Genomic DNA, 23,144 nt, shown 5'->3' with positions numbered 1-23,144 from the left:
GTGATGCCCAAGGAAATCCCATAGCATTTAACAGAAACCAATACATAATGTTTAGAGCTTTTATCATCACTGGCCATGAACTATTTTTTTAATTCACTTTTTCCCTGATTTCCGAAGTAATACATGGTCATCAGAAAAATTCAAACCTTTCTGAAATAGATAACCTATTCAAACATAAGATGATCATGTATAATATTAGGACAGTCATTCAAAATAATTAAGAGAGGGTCCCAGGACTTAATGGGCTTTGTAAGAACTTAAGTATAAGGAACTCATTTTTTTTGCTGGGGGGTGGTTGAGGGGGTGAGGAGTCTATATAGTAACTTTCAAGTTTTCTGTAAATGTCTCTCTAGAAGGTAAGTCTACTGAGATGGATGTATAAGAAGGTGAGATAAGTTCATCACTTCTTTAGGAATGAACTGAATTTATATCAATGCTCAGTTAGGTCCCTTGGAGCAGCTTTAATGTAAGGCCAGAGTAGGAACTAGTTGGATCTAAAAGCATGTGTCTAATCCCACCTATTTGCATTTGGAGACTAGGGCTCATCTCCTCAGAATGTTCTCTTTCTTCCTCAGCCATATTTGCTTCTCCTGTCATGTCCTGTGGAAGGATCCAGCCAGCTCCATAACAGCTTTCTGGTCCTGCTATAATTGATGTGGTGGAGAGGGCACCAAATGTCTCATTAAAGACCCTTGGAAGCTTGCGGTTTTAATGCTACTAAGTGGGGAGCAGCTTACTTTCAGGGTGCACCTTTGGGTTCTCATTTGTCCTGCCCCACCTCTTTAAGAAGGTCATCAAGAGACTATAACGAGGTCAAGAATATAAAAAACCTTTGTAAACTCTTCCTGCAGTATATGTAGGTTAGAGGGGGAGACATCATTCTTTGCCACTTGCATGTTTGCCTGTAATTGGGAAGAATTGGTCTGAGGTAGAGAAAAGTGCACTTTGAAAGCTAAAATCTTAAAAAGAAAATTAATGGCTCAAATAAATGTCAGATTTATTTATAAGTGGAAAATGAACTTGATGTGCTGAGCAGCCAGAGGGACATTTAGTTTCAAATCTTCCCCACCCATCTCTCCTTGAAAGGAAAAGAGGAAAGGAGCAAAGAAAAAAGGAAGGAAGGAAAAGAAAGGAAGGAGGGAAATACACCTGGAAGAGCAGCATAATTAGAAAGGAGAACATGACTTGGGGACAAGACACTCAGTGAGAAAATACTTGTTTGTCTAAGTCCTCTTGCTAGACTGAGCTCTTCTAGGTTGGAGCTGTATTTTATTCATTTTTGTGCGGCACATCTTAAGAGACTATTTAGGATGAACCATATGGCAATGCCATTTTTGCTGAACGAAAACAGTCTAATATAGGCAATGCCATACGAATCAACCTAAGTGTTTGATAAAGATGCAAGAGATCTAGGGGTCATATTCAGTCAACTTTAACCTGCTTTCTCCTCACACCTCCTTCCTACCTCCAGCATCCAATCAGAGAGGTGGCTTCCCTTTCATTGTCTATTTGACCCTTAAGATTCATGCTTTTCTCTTTAAAGGCTACCTTTTGTGTTTCCTTGAGCTTGAAAATTTCCAGATATTAAGCATGTGCTGTATCCATGTCCCCTTCTCATACATTTCATACCACTTTAGAGGCTTCAAATGACCCAAATTTATGTTTCCATTTAATTTGGGTTTTCTTGTTTGTTTCTTGCTTTTTGCTGTTGCTTTTTTTTTGTTTTGTGTTTTTTTTTTTGGCCATGCCCGCAGCATTCATAAGTTCCTGGGCGAGGGATCGAACTGGATCCATAGCAGCGACCTGAGCCACAGCAGTGACAGTGTTGAGTCCTTAACGGCTGGGTCACCAGGGAACTCCAATATTTCCATTTCATTTGATGGACATAAAAGGCTCTAGTCAAACAAAATGGATGTTCTTCACTAGGGTGTTGTATAAATCCCCCCCCCCCGCCCCTCCCCTCCTTTCTCCTCTTTCTGTCCTTTCTCAGTCTTTCTTCTTCCCTCTCTCCCCCACTTCTTTCCATTCTTCCCTCCTGGTGAGGTAGGCCTTTGGGCTGGAGAGTGAAGTAAAGGTCATGGCAGGGCTTATATCCAGGTTCCCAGAGGAAACACTGGAATCTTATCTCTTTCTTTCAGCCCCTCACCAGAGGACATGTTAAATGAATTTATGTGAATTAAGTAGGTCTCAAGTTGGGGTCATGAATGTCCATTTCTCTTTCCATATATTTGTTTCTTTTATTTGTTTTTGTCTGAAGGATTAGTTTGTCAGTGTTTGGCTTTGTGATCAAATGACACAGCATTCATATCTTAGGCAGCCAGTTTCGAACCACATTATAACATCGACATGAAATGCGATGTTGCAATTGCTGTTTATTTCATGAACATTATCTTCCTCATCACTTTATAATGACTATAGATAGAAGCCTTGAAAGGTATAGTGATTTTGTAAAATACATCTGGCCATCCATTCTTGTTGCTGCAAATCCAAAAAGCAGCAGAGACAGGGACTAGAAGAGGTAGCATTATGACCATGCAGACACCCTAGAATGCAGGCTCAAAGGGCAGGCATAATGTTTGCCTTGTTACCTGCTGCCTCCTAGGGCCTAGAACAGAGCTGGGATGAGGTACTGTGAGCAACAGGCTAAAATTGACAGAATGACTATAATGCTTAGGTTGCTTGCATCTTTAACACCAATGAGACACCTATTAGGCGCTTGAGAAATAGGCTTTGAACGGATGAGTAGACATAGCAGTTCAGGTATTGAGTTGATGTTATGATAATTCCATAATACTCACTTTACTTGTCACATATCCCTCCAAACTTCTGTCCCCTCACTTCTAAAATGGGGGTTATTGTGCCTCTCTGGCAGGATTGTCAAGAGGACTAAATGAAAATTCACATAAAGCATACTGACCAACATAATAGTGGGTACTTAACAAATGTTACTGCCTTTTTTTCCCCCATGCCCTTATAATTTCTTTAAACATCTGTCTGTCTGGGAGTTCCCACTGTGGCAAGTAAGGTAAGGATCTGGTGTTGTCTGTGCAGTGGCTAGGGTCACTGCTGAGGTGTGGGTTTGATCTCTGCCCTGGCACAGTGGGCTAAGGATCCAGCATAGGTCACAGCTACAACTCAGATTCAATCCCTGGCCCAGGAACTTCTATACACCATGGATGCAACAACAACAAAAAGGTTCCTATTGTATAGGGTTTCTCAACCTCAGCACTGTACCATTTTAGGTTGCATAATTCTTTGTTGTGCAGCTGTCCTGGGCACTGCAGGATGTTTAGCAGCATTGCTGCCTACTACCCACTAAGGGCCAGTTACATCCTCTAGTTGACAACTGAACATGTCTGCAGATATTGGGGAATGTTCACTGGGAGGCAAAATTGTCCCCTGTTAAGAAAACCTGAGGTACCTCTAATTACCCATTGAATAATTCAATATTTCACTTACAAACAAATTGTTCAGGTACTATATGGACATGGCCTGTGGTTATAGTATATGTTTAAATGTATATGAAGTCAGGGCTTATACAGAAAAAGAGAAACAGCAAATATCAAAGTAAGCTATATAGTCAATTCATGAAGTGAATCATGATGTGCATAATTAAAAACATTGAGTCACACATTGTCCTGCATTAGATTGTTTTCCTAATTATTGTTGGTTTGAGCTAATAATAGTGTTAATAGGAACTGGTTTCCTGGACACACACTGGCTGATGACAGGGAGAGAAGGTCCCTGGTGAGATACCATTTGGGTTTCTTAAATTTTTATGGATGCCCATAAAGTGGGTGCTTTAACCACAGGCCATGAAGCTGCATTTGTCCACTGGGTAGCTTAAAAAGTAATAGCAACATTCATACTTACAGGTGAATTAAAGACTTTAGTCCCCGGAAAGTATGTCTTGAAATGGACTTGATGTTGTTGTTTTCTATGAATCTGCAATAGGTTATATTTTTTGTCAGATAGCTGTAGGAACCTGAAAGCCCTTGTCTTGAATCATTATGTTAAAAAAAAAAAGTTTTTTTTACTTACAAATACTCTAGATGTGGGAGACCAATAAAAGCATCATCACTGATCACATCAAAGGAGTTCGATGTGAATAACCTGCCCAGAAAAAGTACACAATGAAAACAGTTAAACTGACAGACTGTCAATCTTTGCTGCTTTAATCTCTCAGAGAAGTGAGTGGGAGCTGAGCATGGAAAAATATCTGAATGTATGCCATTCCACAGTGTTATTTATTCAGGTAATTCGTGCAGCTTTTTTTTTACCCTTAATTATCTCATCAAATGCTTACTGAAGGGGGTGTTTTGTGCCCCATTGCTCACAGTGATGGATATCACATGCCCTGGGTAGCATTTTGGACATGGTTGGGCAAGCGTTACAGTCAACATGTTGCACATTTTCATGGCAAAGATAAAAACAGAATCTTTCCCTCTTGCTCTAGAAACTTCTGGAACATTCTGACCAGCCCAAATAACAGTGTCATGGTTTCAAGCCTGGGAAACCTAGAAAACTAGCTCCATGCCTGGTTGTGCTGTGATATCTCAACACCAACTAACCTCCTTCTTTGAAAATAGAATAGGCTGAAGATGAGAAACAATGAGGCTTAGGAAGAGTCTCAGGTCCATTCTATTACTAAATAGTTGAAAAAGAACACTTTTACTTGGACAAATTTATTTGCAATTTCAAAATCCATGGGGATTTGGTTTTGAAATGACTGACAAAAATGAACATCAACCAGCAGAACCCACATCCTGTTGAATTCCTCGAAGAATTTTTTTTTTTCTGAATGGGAGGCTTAACAGAGGTGATTATACGCCAAATAATAAAAACAAAGTTTTTCTTTTTTTTTAGAGTTCATATGAATTTATTCAGTTCCCATTAGATAAATGTTGATATAAACTGAAAATAAAGTTTTAGATGTACTGATGATAAATTTATAATAGGTTCAGGTGACATTCCGTCTACATGTTAAGGTTCTTGTATGGGGGAACCTCAGCTTTCACTTGTAACTAGTATCCAAAATGTGACTGTGGTCATGGGACAGACCAGAGGTTTGACATAATTTGACAATTCTGCCTCATGCATACTGTTTAATTGCACTATGTCAAATCCAGTATTCTCTGTTAGTAAATTTTTGACTTATATTTTTGAAATGTAGGGGTTAAAAATAATTACCACTAACCAGCTGAGCGACTTAACCTCTCCAAGTCTGTTAACTAAGGGGATTAAAACTAGGGAATCTCACTTTTTGAACAGTTATGAATAACTTATTTGATGCCAGTATTGCTTCAAAATAATGAGGGGAAGGGAGAGCAGTGGCTTAGAGAAATTGAGCACAAGGTGATAATTTTTGAAGCTGGAAGCTGGGTCCATGGGAGTGAATTTTACTATTATCTCTACTTTTATATGTGCTCGAAATTTCCGGTTAAAAATGGGGAAAACGTGAACCAATCAAACCAAACCGGAAGATCTCTTGCATTTCTTCCTAAGTGATATCATTCCTGGAATAATGTTGGATTCCCTTCTATCTCTTCTCCTTCCGACATCATAGCTTGATACTCAAGTGATTTTCTAGGCTCTGAAGAGTCAGCACTATTGAACAGTCATACATATTAGATGCCCAAAGTTATTAAAACAAATTCAAAGCTTTATGATTTCTTTCAGTCACAACTTTTGCAATTGTCTCTTATTACTTCATGGTTCTGGGTTTGCAAGTTAAGCTATCATCCAAAGGCTTCCTTAGGTTCCAGTATTTGCGTTTCATCCTGTATAGGTAGCATCAAGGATGGAGAGAATGAAATAAGGCAGAAATAGATACAGAGAAATACCTCCCATGCTCACTGGTTTGCCAGCTGTCCCATGGTTGAACTGGTGACTTCAAAATCACTCACTCCAAGTCACCAGAAGAAATGGCCTTTTCTCCTTATGTTGAATCAGATGCAAAACAGAGTAGGCTATGGATATTAGTGGGCAGAATTAGCCCACAGATGTCAGGAAAATAAAACAGAGTTTCCACTAGAATTTTTATCTGCTTATTCATTGCTTATCCCTAACACCTGTAATAATGCCTGTCCCATAGTGGACACTGAATAAGTATTTTTTAAATAAAAAAGGATACACTTTACATTAAATTCTGGTCATTACTACATTACTAGATTGAATGTTCCTTACAGGAGGGACTTATCCTTACTGACTTTTGTGTCCTTAGCCCTGATCACAGTTTCTGGCTGAAGTGTGTTTAAAATCTCTGGCTAAAACTACATCTACAAGCAAAAATATGGGTGAATGTCACAAACCTCAGTCCAGGGCAAAAAGCCAGAAATGTGAGTGCATGTATTTGAAGAAAAAATCCAGCAAAACCAATCTATGCTAATAAAAGTCAAGATAGCGTTTACTCTTGGAAGTGAATAGTAACTGGAAGGGGATGCAAAGGGAGCCTCTAATGGTAATGTTTGGTTTCTTGACCAAATAGGTTTTTATTACAAGGTGTTAACTTTACAAAAAAATCATGGCAGGGGGTGGGGGTGATGAATAGGCAGAATATAGAAAGTTTTTAGAGCAGTGAAAATATTCTGTATGATATTATGATAAATACTTGTCACTATACACTTGTCCAAACCTATAGGATGTACAGCACCAAGACTGAACCCTAATGTAGACTGTGGACTCTGGGTGATCAAGTAATTTCATCAGTTGTAACAAATGTACCACTTTGGTGGAGGAGGTTGGTGATAGATGAGGCTATGCATATGTCAAGGCAGAGGTCTGTGGGAAATCTCTGTCTTGTCTTCAATTTTGCAGTGAACCTAAAACTACTCTAAAAAAATAAAATCTTAATTTAAACTATCAAGATGTACACTTAGGACAGGTTACCTTTCTTTATTAAATTATATTTTAATTAAAAGTTTTCTTATAAAAGCTTTAAAAATCCCTCTGGCTAAGATAATGTCTTAGTCCTTGGATTCTAAATTCAGCTGTTTTCTGTAGACATGGATTCCATGGACAAAGATTTGTAAAATTACACATACACTCTAAATATAGTTGAGCAGGATATCCATTTTATTATCCTATGTATACTTAAAAAGACTTAAAAATATCCTGTTCTGGAGTTCCCGTTGTAGCTCAGCGGTAACGAACCTGGCTGGTATCCATGAGGACATGGGTTCAATCCCTGGCCTCACTCAGTGGGTTAAGGATCCGGCATTGCTGTAGCCGTGGTGTGGACTGCAGACTTGATTTGGATGCCACGTTGCTGTGGTCATGATGTAGGCTGGCAGCTGCAACTCCAATTCAACCCCTAGCCTGGGAACTTCCATATACTTTGGGTGCAGCCCTAAAAAGAGAAAAAAAGAAAAGACCCTGTTCTATAAAGAAGGTAAAATGCTTATCTTTAATTTTTATGGGTTCCTTTCTGAAGGTTTGGTTTCAATATCATGATTTGTTATTGAGCCAGATGTTAAAGAATCCCACAGTCCCTGTTAAGGAAACTGTGTCACTACTTTGCCACCCCCCACCCCATCTTCACATATGACAGACCTAGGGTAGACCAGGGAGGCCATATTTTATACTTCATAACCTCCCTTCCTTTTCCTAGATTATTAGAGCAAGAAGGACTTGGTGCCTCATCCAAATCAGCTGATCCTGAGGTCACTCAGCCTCCCTTGGCCCAACTAGTCTGGTTCAAAAAGGTGAGTTGGGCTAAAGATGAATCCCTTATTGGGGGACTGGAATTGCAAACAGAGATGGAGCCAGACATCAGAGGACCTGAAGGAGAAAAAATGCTTTCAGGTTGAGTTAGTTCTATGGCAGGCAAACTGTGGGCAGGGCACACTCAAAAGAGAGCAAAATGTGGAGGGAAGTGTGTGTGAAGGCTGGAGCAGGGAGATGCCCAAATCTCCTGTGCTTCTCAATCTCAGTCACTTGGAATCACCTGGGGAGCTTTAAAAATAGGACTGCCTGGTTCTCACCTGCAGGGATGCTGGTTAAATTCTATACCTGGGGTGTGGGCTGGGCATGCGATATTTAAAGGCTTCCCAGGTATCTCTTATATTCAGCTGAGGCTCTGGCTGCTTACAGTAAGCTTTCTGGTGAGCTGCAAGAGCCTTCCTTTACCTGTGGTGACCAAGGAGGCCTCTGCTTTTTTGCAGCGAGTATGGCTGGAATAGTTGCTCTGGTCCTTGAAGGTGCTATGGATTGTCCTATCCTCATAACTACGGGTAGCAAGAGTCCACAATAATATGACTCAGGTTTGGCAACTGATCTCACAATAGTAGCATGAGGAGGGGTGGGTGGGGATCAACGAACTGTCTGAATGAACTTGCTTCCTTCCAGTGTCTTACTATTTTATTGGGTTTTTCCAAACATGAAATCTTATTATTCTCATTGCCTTCTAATTTATTATTTTATCTGTTTATTTATTTTTTCTTATTCCTTAGAATATTTATTATTGCATGCTTAATTCATAATTTTTATTCTTTCTGATTTAAAATGAAAGTATTTAGAAATATGACTTGACCTCTGTGTAAAGCTTTCCATAAGTTTTGACAGATAATTTCTTAAAATTATATATTTGACTTCAACAAATATTTAGAATAATATTCTTAAAATTCCCTCTTGATAATTTTTTTAAAAGCTTTCATGGTTTATGATTAATATTGCACTGGGACCAGAAGATGAAGTCTGTAAAATGTCTGTTAACAGTGAGCTCCAGTTCCTCCTTCTGATATTCACTGCCTGTAGGAATGGATCATATCTATCCATAAGCAATAAATTAACACCAAGACCATAAGGCTATCACGGGGTCCTAGTTGACCGGAAAAGCTAGAACCAGCAGCACTTAATTCAGAAGGAGCAAGAAAAGTGGGTGATAGAGTCAGCATGGAGCTCACAGTGCTTGGGTCAGCAACAGAGAAGTAAAAGAAGCAAAGGACCACAGAATGAGGATCTAGCTACACTGGAAGGAGGTCAAGGCTAAGGCGGCCCACAGTCCAGCTGGGAATCCTCAAGAGTGAAATAACCTGGAAGGCTGATGGGCTACTGAAGCAGTTTCCTGCCCTGGCTTCTCACGTCTTCCAGGGACTGGGAAAGGAATACACTGACAAGGGAATCACAAAGCCTGGGTCTGAATTCCCACTTGGCCATAAATTCTCTGTGTGGCCTTGAGTATGTCACGTCTCCTATCTATGTTATTAAGTGACGGGGCCTAGAAAAAATGTTTTAGGCTTCTAGATTGAAAGATGTATGAGTTTGAGCTCATATCACCACAGGCTTCATTCCTGGAAGAGTAGGCATGGGTTCTGCATGAGGAGTAGGGAGTGATAGGGAGGCAGGCCTGCAGTCAGCTGAATGAAAAGAGTAACCCTGCTGAGAAAAATCTCCCTTTGTCTCAAACCAGTCTGCTCATTTGGTCACATCAGGACCCCTGGCTCTAATGACACTTCTGGCTCTCTCTAGTCACCTGTGACATCTTAACTGCCATCAGAATTGTCTTTGGCCCACAAGTGGTCTGCCTCTTGTCTTCCAGCTAAAAGCAGATTTTCATGGCTATGGAGGGGAGATGATTTAGGAATCTTTCACATAGAACTCCCTTCCTCTGTAAGGGCTACTCTAGATGAAGAGAGGGATGAACATCAAGCATCGGCTTTTCACTTAGAGATGGCATTGATTAGGTACAGAACAGAGAATCTGGTTTTAAGCTTGTGGCTGCCACTTACATGATACATCAAGTAGGTAAATCTGTTTCATCATTTGCTAAAATAGGAATGATAATTTAAAAAGCCTTCCCGGGAGATTCCAAGAATTACGTGATATAGTATATAAGATCATGTCTCCAAAGCTTCCACCAAAGAATATCTCAGCAAAGAGCATAGACATGAAATATCAGGGCTGGAAAGAGCTGTTAGGTCTAGTGAAGGACCTTAGCTATACAGTAAGGGAAACTGAGGTCCAGTGAGATTGTCACCTGCTGAAGAGAACTTATGAGCATCATCCAAGAAATTAGGCAGCTGTGGGCAATGTGTGTAAACACAATTTCAAGTATATATATGTGCTTGTATGTTTACATATGCATATATATATAAATGAGAGGGCAAGGTGCTTGGGTTACAGCTGTTGGAAGATCTGTGGGTACAGCTGGAGGGGCTGGCCAACTTGTTTAGAACTGTCTCTGCTTAAATGATTCAGACCTTCTAGCTGTTACTAATATTCTCCATTATCCAAAAAAAATAGGGCTGGTTGAATGATAATTAATAATAGGCTGGTGATTCACTTTAGTTAAACGCACGCATTCTAAGTGCATGTGCCACGTGAATAATTTACATTTGAATATTTTAAAATATGCTTTTAAGATAAGAAAGCATTTTAAAAGGAGGCATCACGCATGAACACATTATGTCATTGTTCTTTTGGACGCTCATCCTTGGAAAACAGTGTAATTCAGTGATTCTTAAGTAGATCACCACCTCTTCAATTTGGTTTAATGGAAAATAACCTTACTTTTGTGCCACATAAATCTTAGGTGGGGGGGGGCACCTAAAGAGACATGCCATTCCATTCCTCTTTTTACAGGTAAGGAAACCAAGGCCTGCAGAAGTCTGACTTAACCCAAGGTCAGATCTTTTGTCAGCAGCAGGGCCAGGTTTAGAATATAGATTTTAGATTTGCAGGGATTCCCTGGGGAATATTTTTGGCATGCACACTAGCAAAGATTGGAACATGACCAAACTCAACTCTTTGGTTTTATAGTTCATTACCTCTCATCACAGGATAGTCAAAATTTTTCTTTTCTAGGAGCTGGTATAAGTCCATAGCTCACCCTCCAGATACTGTTTATAAACTCTGTTTCTCCCTGTTCCCGGAAAAAACAAGGAGAAGGGACTTAAATTTTATTTAAAGCCTATTCTATGCCAAGTCTCATCTTTAGCAAATTGCCATCTATGAACTTATTTTAATTCTCCAGTGAACACTATAATGTAGATTTCATAGTTTCCATTTAAAATACAAAGAAACTTGAGGTGAGAGAGGGAAAGTACTTTGAGGCTTGTAACTGGCAGGGCTGGAATTCTGTGCTCAGGCATGATTCCCCGCCCTCTACCTCCTTCCCCCAAGTCCTACAAGGTGAGTAGGGGTGGGGGGTGGTAATGATTGTGGGGAAGGCACTGCTTCCTATTTTTAATCAGATCTGCCCAGTATCTAGACTAGCAAATCTAGACTAGCCTTGCCCAGTAGTTCCCAGAGTCTATTCCCTAGAACACAAGGCCTTTACGGGGTTGAGAGGTTTTACATGAACAACGACAAAAACCAAACTAATAAATTTGGGAAAAATGGGTAAATGAAGTTCATCATGGTTCCTAATTACATAAATCTGTCTCTCCTTAAGTAAATTAAGGCTCTTCAAAAGGGATTTAAATATGTAATTTCCCAATCTTATCGATAATGGGACCCTTTTATCACTGAGTTTTATATAAAATGAATATATCCAGGGAAAGGCTGGATTAGCCCTTTGGGAAATAGCTGTGAGGGAACCCGCTCCAAACAAAATTAGTGAGAGTGTAAATTTAAGCTCAAGGGGCTTTTTCCTGTTGAACAGGCTGCAAGTGATAATATACTTCCTCTGAAAGATGGAATATCCAGTGGGAGGTCCCCAAAGAAGCAGCGTGTGCCAGGCTGCTGGACCAGGTGGAGAGCCTGGCAGTGAGGCATGCTTGCAAATATCACATTCAATGAATCCATACTAACAAAGCTGTCTGACTCACTTCCTATATGGAGATAGATGGTTTAATGTATCCCTTAAGATGGGATTCTTTCTACCTGCCTGTTTTACTAGTAAGCCCCTATAGAACAAGGTAAGTTATAAATAATGAAGCTAGTAAATAAGGCAAACACCAAAGGCGTAGATTCCCAATGTCCTATTGGAGGTTAAGAAAAGTGAAACAACATAAAATAATGTCAGAGGCTTTTCTAAGCCAAGGTGCTTTGTGAGCATTTCCCCAAATTTATTTGAGCACAGAATTCTTTTTTTTCCTCAGGACAACTCTTCCACAGGACACAAGTTTAGAAAACATTGGTCTAAGGTATAACTTTAAAGTATATAAGTCCTTTTCCATTTGCTCTTTTTTTTCTCTTTCTCTCTCCTTTTTAAAGCAAGGAGACCAGACCTTACACATACAAATGAGAGTTGAATCCTAGGGAAACTCGGGGGTTCCTGCCAGCAACGCTGCCACTCTTTCAAAGGGCTTTTGAAACTCCTTTTCAGTGATTGTCTCCAGGAACCAGGGCACATTCCCCAGAATATCCTCATTAATGGGCAAAGGTTGACCCTTTGAGAGGGGATTTGATTTGGAGAACAAAACTATGCAAAGTTAAGCCCAGTGATTCATGTTCAAGAGGAAGTAGATAGACGTAGTTAAAAGTGAGGATGCGGGTTTAAAATCCGGCTCTGCCACTTAGAAGGGTTGTGATATCAAGGAGGTTACCTAACCCTTCAAGCCTCAGTACTTCATTTGCAAAATTTTCATAATCATACCTCCTCACAGGGTTATAATGATGATGAAATAAAAAATGAGAGGTTTAAAATGGTAAGTATCAGGCAATACTAAAATGACAAATGTCTACTAACAAAACTTTGCCTGCTTTTATTGTGTGACTTGTAACCTGGCAGTAAAGACCGTTCTCAAAGATCTAGAAATGTTTAGCTATGGAAGCAAAGTTAGGAAGAATCTATGATCTCCCCTAGGGAATTCTCTGCAAGTCAAGGGTTATTTGTATATAAATACATAAACTCTAATGTTTATTTTTTGAAGGCTCACTTTTAAAAATCACATTTTACACAGGCCAGCACCTGTCATCTTGCCATGTAAATTGGCTCAGCAATGCCTTTCCAATCCTTGCCTCATGGGAGGGGTACTGAAAAAATGTTTTATCATCAGCCACCATGGGAGGTCCTGGTAAACTCCCCACAGACCTACTTGGGAAACTGGGAACGACATTATTATTCTAATAATAACTTAATAGCCAATTCCATATTATGAGGCTCTTTCATTTAACAACCTAATTTACCAGTTTGTTAGAACTGATACAATAAATTTTGTCCATTTCTTTAACAAGGCTGTTTTCCATATTATAATAATTTAAAGTACTCACTTGTACACTAGAATTTTTAAGCAGAAAAACCTTAGTTAATTGAATATGAAGGTCTCAAAATGCCAATGTATGTTTTATTTGGTCTTTATCCTATTTAAAATCTGCCTCCAGATTTTTGCCTTCCCCTGAAGATTAGAAAAATATGACCCCATGTTCATGTGCCATATCAGCAATAATCAGTTGGAACTGAAGATGTCATTTTTAGGTAAGGTATGTCTTTCTGGTTTACTGCAGTCACTACCACTCCCTATTGCCCTATACCCAACTGTTCTCCTTCATTTACCTGATCATCCCAACCCCTGTTGGGAAATTGCATTTGAGAACCATAATTTAATCTATCTCTGGTATTTTATTCACATAAAATCTGAGGTCCAGGATATTTGGTCATACAGCCCCACTAGTGGTTGAGCTGGATTTCAAACCTAAGTCTCCTGATTTCTACTTCAGGCTTCTTTCCACCTTACTATAGAGCTACTCATCTGAAGGCTGGCTGGGGTTAATTATTATAAACAAAATCTGACATGTTTGCAAAATATGGTGCCAGTTGTTTTTTTAGGAGGAGGAGAGAGGATTCCCCTCCCATTCCTAGAAAGGTAAATAGTTCATGTTTCCTGTGAGAAGATTAAAGAAAGATTTTTTTAAGAAAGATTTTTTAGCAGGTTCTGATGGAGACCTATGTGTAGAACAATAAAATTTTTAAGCTAGCATTGCAGGCAAATCCAGCCTATATAATCAGATGCTAATCTGATGTTATGGTCATTCAAATTAAAGTGATTTTCAGAACTGTAATAAAAGCTAATGTTTATTGAGTTACGGGAACTCTGCCAAGTGCTATGCATGTATTATTTTCTTTAATCCTGATTGTAATCCTGTAATAGGTACTAGGGTTATTGCCCACTTTGTAGATGCAGGTAATGAGGCTTGGTTAAGGTTGCCCCAAATCCCAGAACTGGGAAGCAGCAGAGTGAAGATTTGAACCCATGTCTGTTTGACTACAAAACCTTTGTTCTTTGCTACTTGCCACATTGCCAACTCACCAGGATTAGCCATTTTGATATCACAGTCATCACTGTAATGCCCTGGGATCATTTTGTAGCCCATATCAGCCAGACTCAACAATGGGCAAGAGTTACCATCATTACCCATCAGCTTACTATCATTTTGAACAAAATGAGAGCTTATCAAGACGACCTCATAATACATTCAAATAAAGGCAAAATATAATTTACTTTTTTAGGGCTCACCTCCAAATTGGAGCTGCCATATCAAGGTGGAAAGGAGATATCACTCGTCTTAGTGTCTCTCACAAAGTCCAATGCTGTGCTTGTTGCACAGTAGAATCCCTAAAAGTATTTGCTGAAATGGGAGGCTTTTATTTTGTTACTGCTTGCAACTATACAATGAATAAACACTTGTTTTAGCTAAGCCAATATAAGTAAGTCAAAAAGGAAATTATATTTGTATTCACAAACTGTTCTTCATCTTAATAATGCTTAACCAACATTTTTCTTTGGATGTCCCATTAGACCAGATAAAGGAGCAGTTGGCCCTTCACGGGAGAGAGGCTAATCAAACCTGGGAGAGAACCTGGGCAGCAAACATGATTTTGTACTTGTCAAAGACCTAGAGGAAGTCAGAGTGGGACAAAGAGATTCAGGCAGTGGGTCTAAGGAATGATTTTGGATGCTTGCCTTTTAAGTTCCAGTACACTGGAAATATCTGTGGAAGAAGTTTGACATAATGTCAGGAGAGAATATCTCTTCATATTTTTTTTTTTGTGTGTGTGTGTGGTTGAGCCTACTTTCCAGACCTCCCACACTATTAGTTCATGTAAAGTCTGATCATGTATACTGAACATAAGAAAGAGCATGAACATAACCAAGACTATCTAATGATAGGAAAACAAGAGTCTTTCTCTATTATAAAATCTATAAAAATAGGAATTGAATCCAGCAAATATATAGTAAGCAAGATCTAAACTTACAATATCCAAACTCTTTTCTAGGACCTTGACTACTGAGAATTTTCCATGAAAGACAAGGGCAGACACAAGCACAAATAGCTCTAAAAATGATAGGAAGAACTAGAGACACCAAGAAAGTCTATAGAGCTTGAGAAAATAGTGATCAGGGAATGAGGTACTTCAGGCTGGTATGGATGGAGCTTGGAGTGTGTGTGTAATCTCACACCCACACTATCAATTCTGTGAAGGATGACCCTAAACAAATAACCAAATTCTTTTAATACCAATTCAGATGTCCATTATGTGTCTTTGTTTCTTGGAAACCATTAAAGTCTTCCAAACACAAAGGTGACATGATGAGATCTGCACTTCAGGAAGGTAACAATGATGGAGGTGGGGGAAGATGAGGACTGGAAGCAGAGGGACCAGTGCAAAAGCTCCTGCAGCAGCCTATGCAACAGTGACTTCAGCCTGAGTTGGGGCTACAGTTCTGGGGTGAAGAGAAGATGGCAGGTTCTCATGCTGTTTGAAGAGGGACTTGTCCAGTTGAAGGTGGACATGAGGGAGCTGTCACTCCTAAGTTTCTTGTTTGAATAATTGAGAGGATGAGATACACTTTCAGAGAAAACATTTGTTGTACAGGGCTGGTGTGCACAGTCACAACAATTAATTAATTTAAGAAGTTAAAAATCAGAGCTGTGGGTCATTGGGCAGATTGTAGACATAACAGCCTAGGTGCCTGAAATTTTTACTTCTTGGTCCATTGCGGGCCATCAGCTGGGCACAAACCAAAACATGCTCATCTATAACCAGTCAGTAATTCCTCTAGAAGCCCTCTTAGCTGATAGATTTAGCTTGCATAGGCATTGAAGATTGCTAAATTTTTCTTATATAAGGATGAATAGGAAACGAGAAGAATCACTGTAAAGGTGAGATGGGCTATCAATATTTTTTCATGCACAAATAACATTTTAAAGAACTAAATGATAAAGTCTTACTATAGATAGACTTATTACTTAATCTTGTTCATGCTGTTTGTTTTTCCTGTTTTTTAGTTTTTTACTATATATTTATGAGTTGATTGTGGATTAATAAAAGAAATGACATTTCCCCCCAGAGAGATCAATTCTGTTACTTCAAACAAGACCAAATCTCCTTGGAATAAGTAGAAATTTTTCTGGTTACACTGAAATCTTATATAAAGATTTGTGTGTGTGTGTGTGTGTGTATGAAACTAACCTAACCCTATAATTTACTGCCTGCAAACAGAACTCTTTTAAGAGTTGGATCTATTTAGTTTATTAAAATTTTTATCAACAAATGGTTATGTGGCACATTTTATACTCTTCAATTGAAATTTTACTTCCGTAATGAGCCTATATCATTGGTGATATCAGTCTGAGGTGAAGAACAGGGCTGTCCTGTGTAAAAACACATTTCCGTAAACTGCATTTACTATAGGCACCACTACCCAGCACTGAAAGTAGACTGGAGTGAATAATCATCCCATTGGTTGGCGTTTCACAACAGGCCTTTGGAAAACATGAATGAAATTACATTAGCTTGGGAAAGGCTTTGTGCTGTGGTTGTTTAAAACCATAAATGAAATTAAAAAAATAGGTTTGTAATCTGATGAATTTTTACCCAATAATTTTATTCTTTCTCTCCTCTCCACAGAGTGTGGTCTTTTGTTTTTCTTCCTCCCCAAAACACCGTGCCAGCCATGGCCTACAAGTTCTTTTCCCCCAAAACACTGTATGTAACTTAAGGAGGTATTACGTCAGTTTCTGTCAGTACCCCAGGCTGACATTTCAAAAAGTATTTCTCATCATGCCTTCTACAGAAGGTCTGAAATAGCATTTGGGGACTTAATGAAATTATTAGATTGTTAGAGTGGGTGATGGGAACGGGTCATTTCTTTTCCCTTTTAAACAGCTGCGCAAGAAACCAATGGCCTTTGTACGTCAATCAAGCAGAACTGATTCTGAAGTTTATCTCTTCACGGGATATGACGGGTCAGTCTGATAACCCGTGGTCACAAATGTCATTAGAATTCATTGCAAACTCCAAGCTATGACTGGTGTGATCCAGGTCTGGTCTGATGGCAAAAGTCATGCAAAGTTAAATCAGACCCCTTGACCTTCATGTTCTGATGGGGGTTTTCAGAGCACTGAGTGGCTCTGTCCCACAAAATAATTCTTTTCTATCTGAGAACCATCCATTCCCATCACTATTATGATTATTGTACTATTCCTATTGGAAGCCTTTTGATTTATTTCCTCCTAGATGAAAATGCGCTTCTTAGACCCTTTCTTGAAGACAAGAAGAAACAGAGAAGACTGGACAGGAAGAATGGGGAGTAAAATATTTAGGAAACAGGATCCTGGAGATGAGAGACAAAGTTTGACCTCTGACAATTTTGCAGAAGATCAGCCCAAGCACAAATCTGCCACGTTGAGGTTCGCCAATGTGAGTTAAGTAAGGACATCCAGGGCAAGAATTACTCGCTCTTTTGTTATTTCTGAAACCTGAACTGCTTTTAGAAATAAGGGCTGGAATGTTCCATAGGAACTCAGAGCATGGAACGCAGGGGCATGGCACACACTCGGTGTGGGCTATTTAAAAACCAGTTCCTTGGCTTCCCTCTGTGATTCTAAATACGTGTAATCACATTACCCTGCAGCAGCCGGTAACTATTTCTATAACATTGTCCAGCATCTGTGCTCGCCGAGGCTGGTCCAGCCAGCAGAAACAAAGTGGAGAGATATTAACTGATAAGGTTGATTGATCCAGGCTTTCTGTGTCATGGCTAACAACCGCCTAGTACTGGCACATGAGTAGTATGTGTCAACTGACACTTTTTGAATTTTAAGGACTGATCTCTTAACTATCCTGGGGAGATAGAGGTACCTTAGGAGATAGAGGTGCCCTAGTATCATCAAAAGGATGCTTTCTAAATGAGCCATTTATTTAACAAATAAATAACATAGGCACAATTGATCAGTTTCTCACATACAACCAATTCTTATCCTATGGAAAGATCTCAGCATTGAAGACTTTGCCCCTTTATGTGCTAAAGACTCTGTCTTTTTTTTTGATTTGTTTGATGTGCTAACACTTTCCCTAATCAAATTATTAGCTGCCTATCAAACACATAAATCACTTAGGAATATTCTACTCAATTGTTAATTATTCAAAGATATTAGCTAGTAGGACATTAACCAACATTTTTATATACTGTCCAAACACCTGATCAGGTTTGTGAAATGAAATAATCAAACCAGTTTGGGGATTTCACATAGACAAAACAATAGATGAAGTGATTTTTTTTTTAGCTTTATGTAAAAAGTTAAAACCCTACCGATGATAAAATACGTAATCATTTGTCATACCCTATGCCAAGCATTTTATCTACTTAAATCTTATTTATCTCTGATAACAACCCTTCAAGGTGTCATCACCTCCATTTTACAGATGAGGAAATCGAGGCTCAGAGAGATTTAGTCACTTGCACACGATCACACATCTAGTTTCTAGTGAGTGGTGGGGTGAGATTTATACATGGGTCTCTTCCCTATCAAAGCCATGTTGTTTGCCTCTGAATATATAACCTCAAGCAGCCAAAATGGCCAATTAAGGCAAGAAAACAGAAAGCAAACAAGGAAAAAACTTGGGTCCTGGATCATCTTATAGTTAAGATAACCATAATTCAGTTGATGGACAACTGGCTGATCCCCCACCCCCACCCCACCAAGAACCAGTAACTACAGCCCAATCTGTGGTCTGTGGCCTGTGGCCTGTGGCCTGATACCTGAGCACCAGGGGAACCTCCCCCTGCCCAGTGTGGTCCTGCTCTGAGAACTAGCAATTCAATTGCCAAATGTTACACGTCAGAACAAATTATCCATGTTACATTATGCCTGTGGAGAAATCTGATTTCTTAGTCAAATATTATTTTTTGACTATTTTCAGACATCAATTCAATATGTGATTACCTTGTGGCTAACACAAAACACATAGCAAGGACTAATCCTTTGCACTATCCTATATTAATATTTTCTTTCCCTTCTTGCAAGGGGACAAGTTATAAATTAGATGAGATTAGAAAGCAGTTACTTGAGAATTAATATTTTAAGGAATTACCTAGAAAGAACTCAGATTTTTCTTCCCCACACGGTAAATCACAGAGTAGCAGCCTGCCCCAGGTCCCCGAGGACAACATCTTGAGCGCATATGTTATACTGAGTTCTGTATTGACTAATTCAGAAACTCCAGGGTAAAATAACTAAAGTTCCCAAGTCAAAAATGAAAGTAAAAGGGTGGAATGAAATTAGGATCATTGTTGCAACATTCCAACAACTTCATAAATAGCCGTGAAAGTTGAGAGCATTACAGGTTAGCAAATTTACCACTGCAAGCATCAACCTGCACCAAGCATCAAGTCGCAAACAAATCCATCTACCTCTTACTTTACTGATATTCTTTTCCTCTCCAGAAATATAATCACATTTGACAACATTAATATTGAGATCGTTTTACTAGAAGGCTTATCCAAATATATGCTATATTAAAAATAGTCATGATATAAATATTTCTCACAAGAGCTGCAGCGATGGTGTGAATAAAAAACTCCCTTCTGAGATTTCAGTAAAACCAGATCTCACAAAGGATCTGAAAGAAAACAAAACAAAACAAACAGACACACACAAAGACACACACACACAAAACAAACCTTATGTTAATCCGGTTTAGCAAAACAGTCACTATTTGACACTATTTTATGAAGTACGATACTGTTCCTTCCCAGATAAAGTAGGAGAGATGATTCTGCTACAGGTTTCTCATAATAATGTTCGGGGGTGGAAGATAGCTAAGCATGTTCTGTAGCAGCTAATAAAAATCAAAATTTCTAAATGCAGCAAAATGTTAGCCCTGTCAAATGGCCAAGCCTGCAAGAGGAATTTTTCTCTCCATGCCCTTCTACCAATACATACAAAGCCCCAAATACATCAGCTGGAATTTTAAAATCGTAAATTAGATATCAAAATGCTTACGGGCCTTACAATGAGATAACATCAGGAGGAACGTTGCGTGGAATGGATCTGGCATTCTCACATAAAGCATTATCTTTGGTACAAGTACACACGGCAGGGCATTTTGGCTTCGCTGGTTTCTTCCCCTCAGTCAGCCAAAGCGCAGATAAGAGACATAGGCAATAAGCAATTCTTTTCAGGGGGATGCAGGCATTTCCCATCCTTTGGCTTCTCTCTGATTCCATGCAGTCGAAAAAATATCCCCAAACATGAACAGGGTTCCTGGAATTCAGATGGTGATTGTCTTGCTCTAAGACCAGGTCACATAAGAGTCCACCCTTTTCCTTTGCCTCTGCCTCTCTGCTTTTCAAAACAGGGACCTGCAGCTGATTCGTGAGCTGCTCCTTGCTCCAGCGATGCACTGCTCGGGGAAGAGACCTGTGAGGTGCTGCGAGATGGGAGGGATCCAACTGCTGGAGGAGAGAGCGGACTTGCATCACCACGAAAACACTGAGCACAGACCAGCCTTCGAAGGCAAAGCGAAGTGATGTAACAGAAAATAAACAGCTTTCTGCTTGCACCGGGAGGCCCTTTAATTGTTACCAAAAATAGGACAGCATTATGTCTTATTAGTGAGTGGGTGGGCGGGCGGGTGGGAGCAGTCATCTTGCATCGGATCTCAGCAATCTCAGAAACCTCTGGGAATTTGCTTTTCATGTGGCAAACAACCTAGTAAGAAAAACTAGCTTTGGAGCCAGCCCTGGCTGGAAAAACGAAGTGAAATGAAACTCTCTCCCTCCGCAGCATTTGGGTAAAACCTGAATATTTCTTGCTGAGTCCACCTGACTGATGCTATCACTGATGACAAACAAGAACACATGGAGAACGTGACTTTCAGGGAATGAATGTGAGTCAATACTTTCCTGACGCTTAACTGTCATAAATTATTGATTTTCATAATCCACCCCCCCCAACATGTGAGCCATTCCCTCCTCCCGTGAGGAGGGAGGGAGATAGAAGCACAGACTGCCTCTGTGTCTGAGCCACCCTCCTCACCTCTCGCACCCCACCCCCTTCTTCAGCACTACAACCAGAAGCCTGGAAGGAACTCCCTGCCAGCAGGAGGCAGCCAGCTTTGGCTTCCAAAGCTCTGGAAAAGGTTTGGCTGAGCCAAGGAGGCTGAGATAGGGTGGGATAAAGGCCAGAGTGAGAGTCAGAGACCTGGCTTTTGAGGGTCCAGTTCTGCCATGAATTAGCTGAAGGTGTCTCTGGATCTACTCCCCTGTCTGTAAAATGGGCATGATGGTATATGTACTATGAACCTCAAATCCAAATGGTAGGCTATATTGTAGGCTATGTTACTGCCATATTTGATGGGGAATGAGGATGCACCCTTGGAGAAGGAAATTCCAAAAGAAAAACAGGAGGCCCTGGCTTTGGGAGCCAAGAGGGCGGGGAGATGTTCAGGATGGAGGAATAGACGCTTGGTCCTCGTACCACAATGCAGACATCCATCCCTCGAGCTGGCACAACTGGCCCAGGATGTCCGTGCACAGCCCTTGCTCTCTCAGCAACTTAGACTGAGAGGAAAATGAGGACTATTCAAGCAAATATGTGATCATGGCATAAACATTCTACATGGATCTTGAGGCATTGACAGTCTGCCCTTTCCCTCTCTTAGGTAGCTCACTCCACACTCACTCCAAGCCCCTGTTGGCTTCTCTGTAAAGTCTGGGAGGGAAGGGCAGTGGCCGTCAAGGTCATTCCTGCATTTGATTTCTATCTCTGTACTCAGAGGATGGCAGGCTCCATGAAGGGAGGGATCCTGCCATGAACCCAGTGCCTGGACAGTGTTGTGTTCACCATGAGGAACCCCGTGTTTGTCACAAGCAGCAACAGAGCCACGGATGCTCTCCAAAGTTGGGACATGCTCATCCAAAGAAACTCCAAATGGCTCCTCAGAGTTATCACAAAGGAGGTCAAGGACAATTCCCTGGAGAAGCCATGATCCAGCTGAGTTCCAAGGTAAAGGGTGGATGATGTAGAGGGCTGGCGAGAACGTTTCCAGGGGGAGCAAGTCCCATTTGCAGATACCTGGCCACCACCCAGAGAACCACGGATGCCTCTGCAGAGTCTTAGGCGGAAGAATGGTATGATCTGGTTTGTGTTTCAAAAGGACCAGTAGGTTATTATCATTAAGCCAGTTTTTGAAAGTTGGGGAACACATTGGTTTTTTTGTTTTTTTTTTTTTTTAATAGAATAGAAAAAGAAAAAACTAAGTCCAGGAGAAGTCATGGTTTTAGAACCTGTACTACTCTCGCTTCACTCTCCAGGGCTCTGTGAAGGGAGCGAGTAATATCACAGTGATTTTAGAAACCGTGACTTGTGGGCAAACCCCACTTGGATCAGGAAAAGTGTCACTTAAAAGTTGGCTGCAAGTCAGATTTTTGTAAACTGAATCCTGCTTCGAGTGCACAGTGGAAACTTGCTCTGTAAAATAATTATGTGGTGAAAATTTTATAGATATTTTTTATTCAAACAATCACCCACACCCTAAGTTATCCAACTTGTAAGTGCTGTGGTTTGTAACTATAAAGACTTGGAGAACTTTTAAAGCCCTCAAACAGATGGGGAGACTGAGGTACTGAGGTCACGCAGATGACAAGTGGCAGAGCCACCCCTCTGCAGCAGGTGACACTCTGGCAGATATTTGGTTAAACTGATAGGTATAGGCAAACAGGATATTTCTTTCCTTCTGTTTCACTTTCAAATGTATCATATTATCAAGATGGCTTGATCAGCCCTTGGCTTTGTGCTCTGTAGAAGAGCGGTCAAAGAGAGGGTAAGCAGTCTTTCATGTTTGATTTGGTTAAGCCGGGAGGGTAAAGGAATGAGGGAGAGAAATCAGAGCCATAAGCACTTTGCAGCTGTATTTATCCAGCGGTTCAGTTTGTCAGTTCAAGTGGAAAAAGGACCATGGCGGGGGGTTAAGC

At 40.1% G+C, this 23,144-nt stretch overlaps 1 protein-coding gene across 2 annotated transcripts in view; it reads right to left on the bottom strand.

The window, feature by feature from the left end:
- Positions 1-20,707, bottom strand: part of LGI1 (leucine rich glioma inactivated 1) — a 31,523-nt gene extending 10,816 nt beyond the window's left edge. Inside the window, exons 1-4 of one of the 2 annotated variants that reach the window (XM_001928721.5) lie at positions 20,182-20,707; positions 19,718-19,789; positions 4,042-4,113; positions 3,874-3,945 (exon numbers count right to left, since the gene is read on the bottom strand). In XM_001928721.5, coding sequence (XP_001928756.1) covers positions 3,874-3,945; positions 4,042-4,113; positions 19,718-19,789; positions 20,182-20,648 — 683 coding nt within the window. In that variant the 5' untranslated portion in view covers positions 20,649-20,707. The remainder of the gene's footprint in view (positions 1-3,873; positions 3,946-4,041; positions 4,114-19,717; positions 19,790-20,181) is intronic. The other variant, XM_005671297.3, reaches the window with a different exon arrangement.

Source organism: Sus scrofa, chromosome 14 (assembly GCF_000003025.6).
Source record: "Sus scrofa isolate TJ Tabasco breed Duroc chromosome 14, Sscrofa11.1, whole genome shotgun sequence".
NCBI lineage: Eukaryota > Metazoa > Chordata > Mammalia > Artiodactyla > Suidae > Sus > Sus scrofa.
The sequence above is the reverse complement of the archived record's forward strand: the minus strand, read 5'-3'. Positions and strand labels throughout refer to the sequence as shown.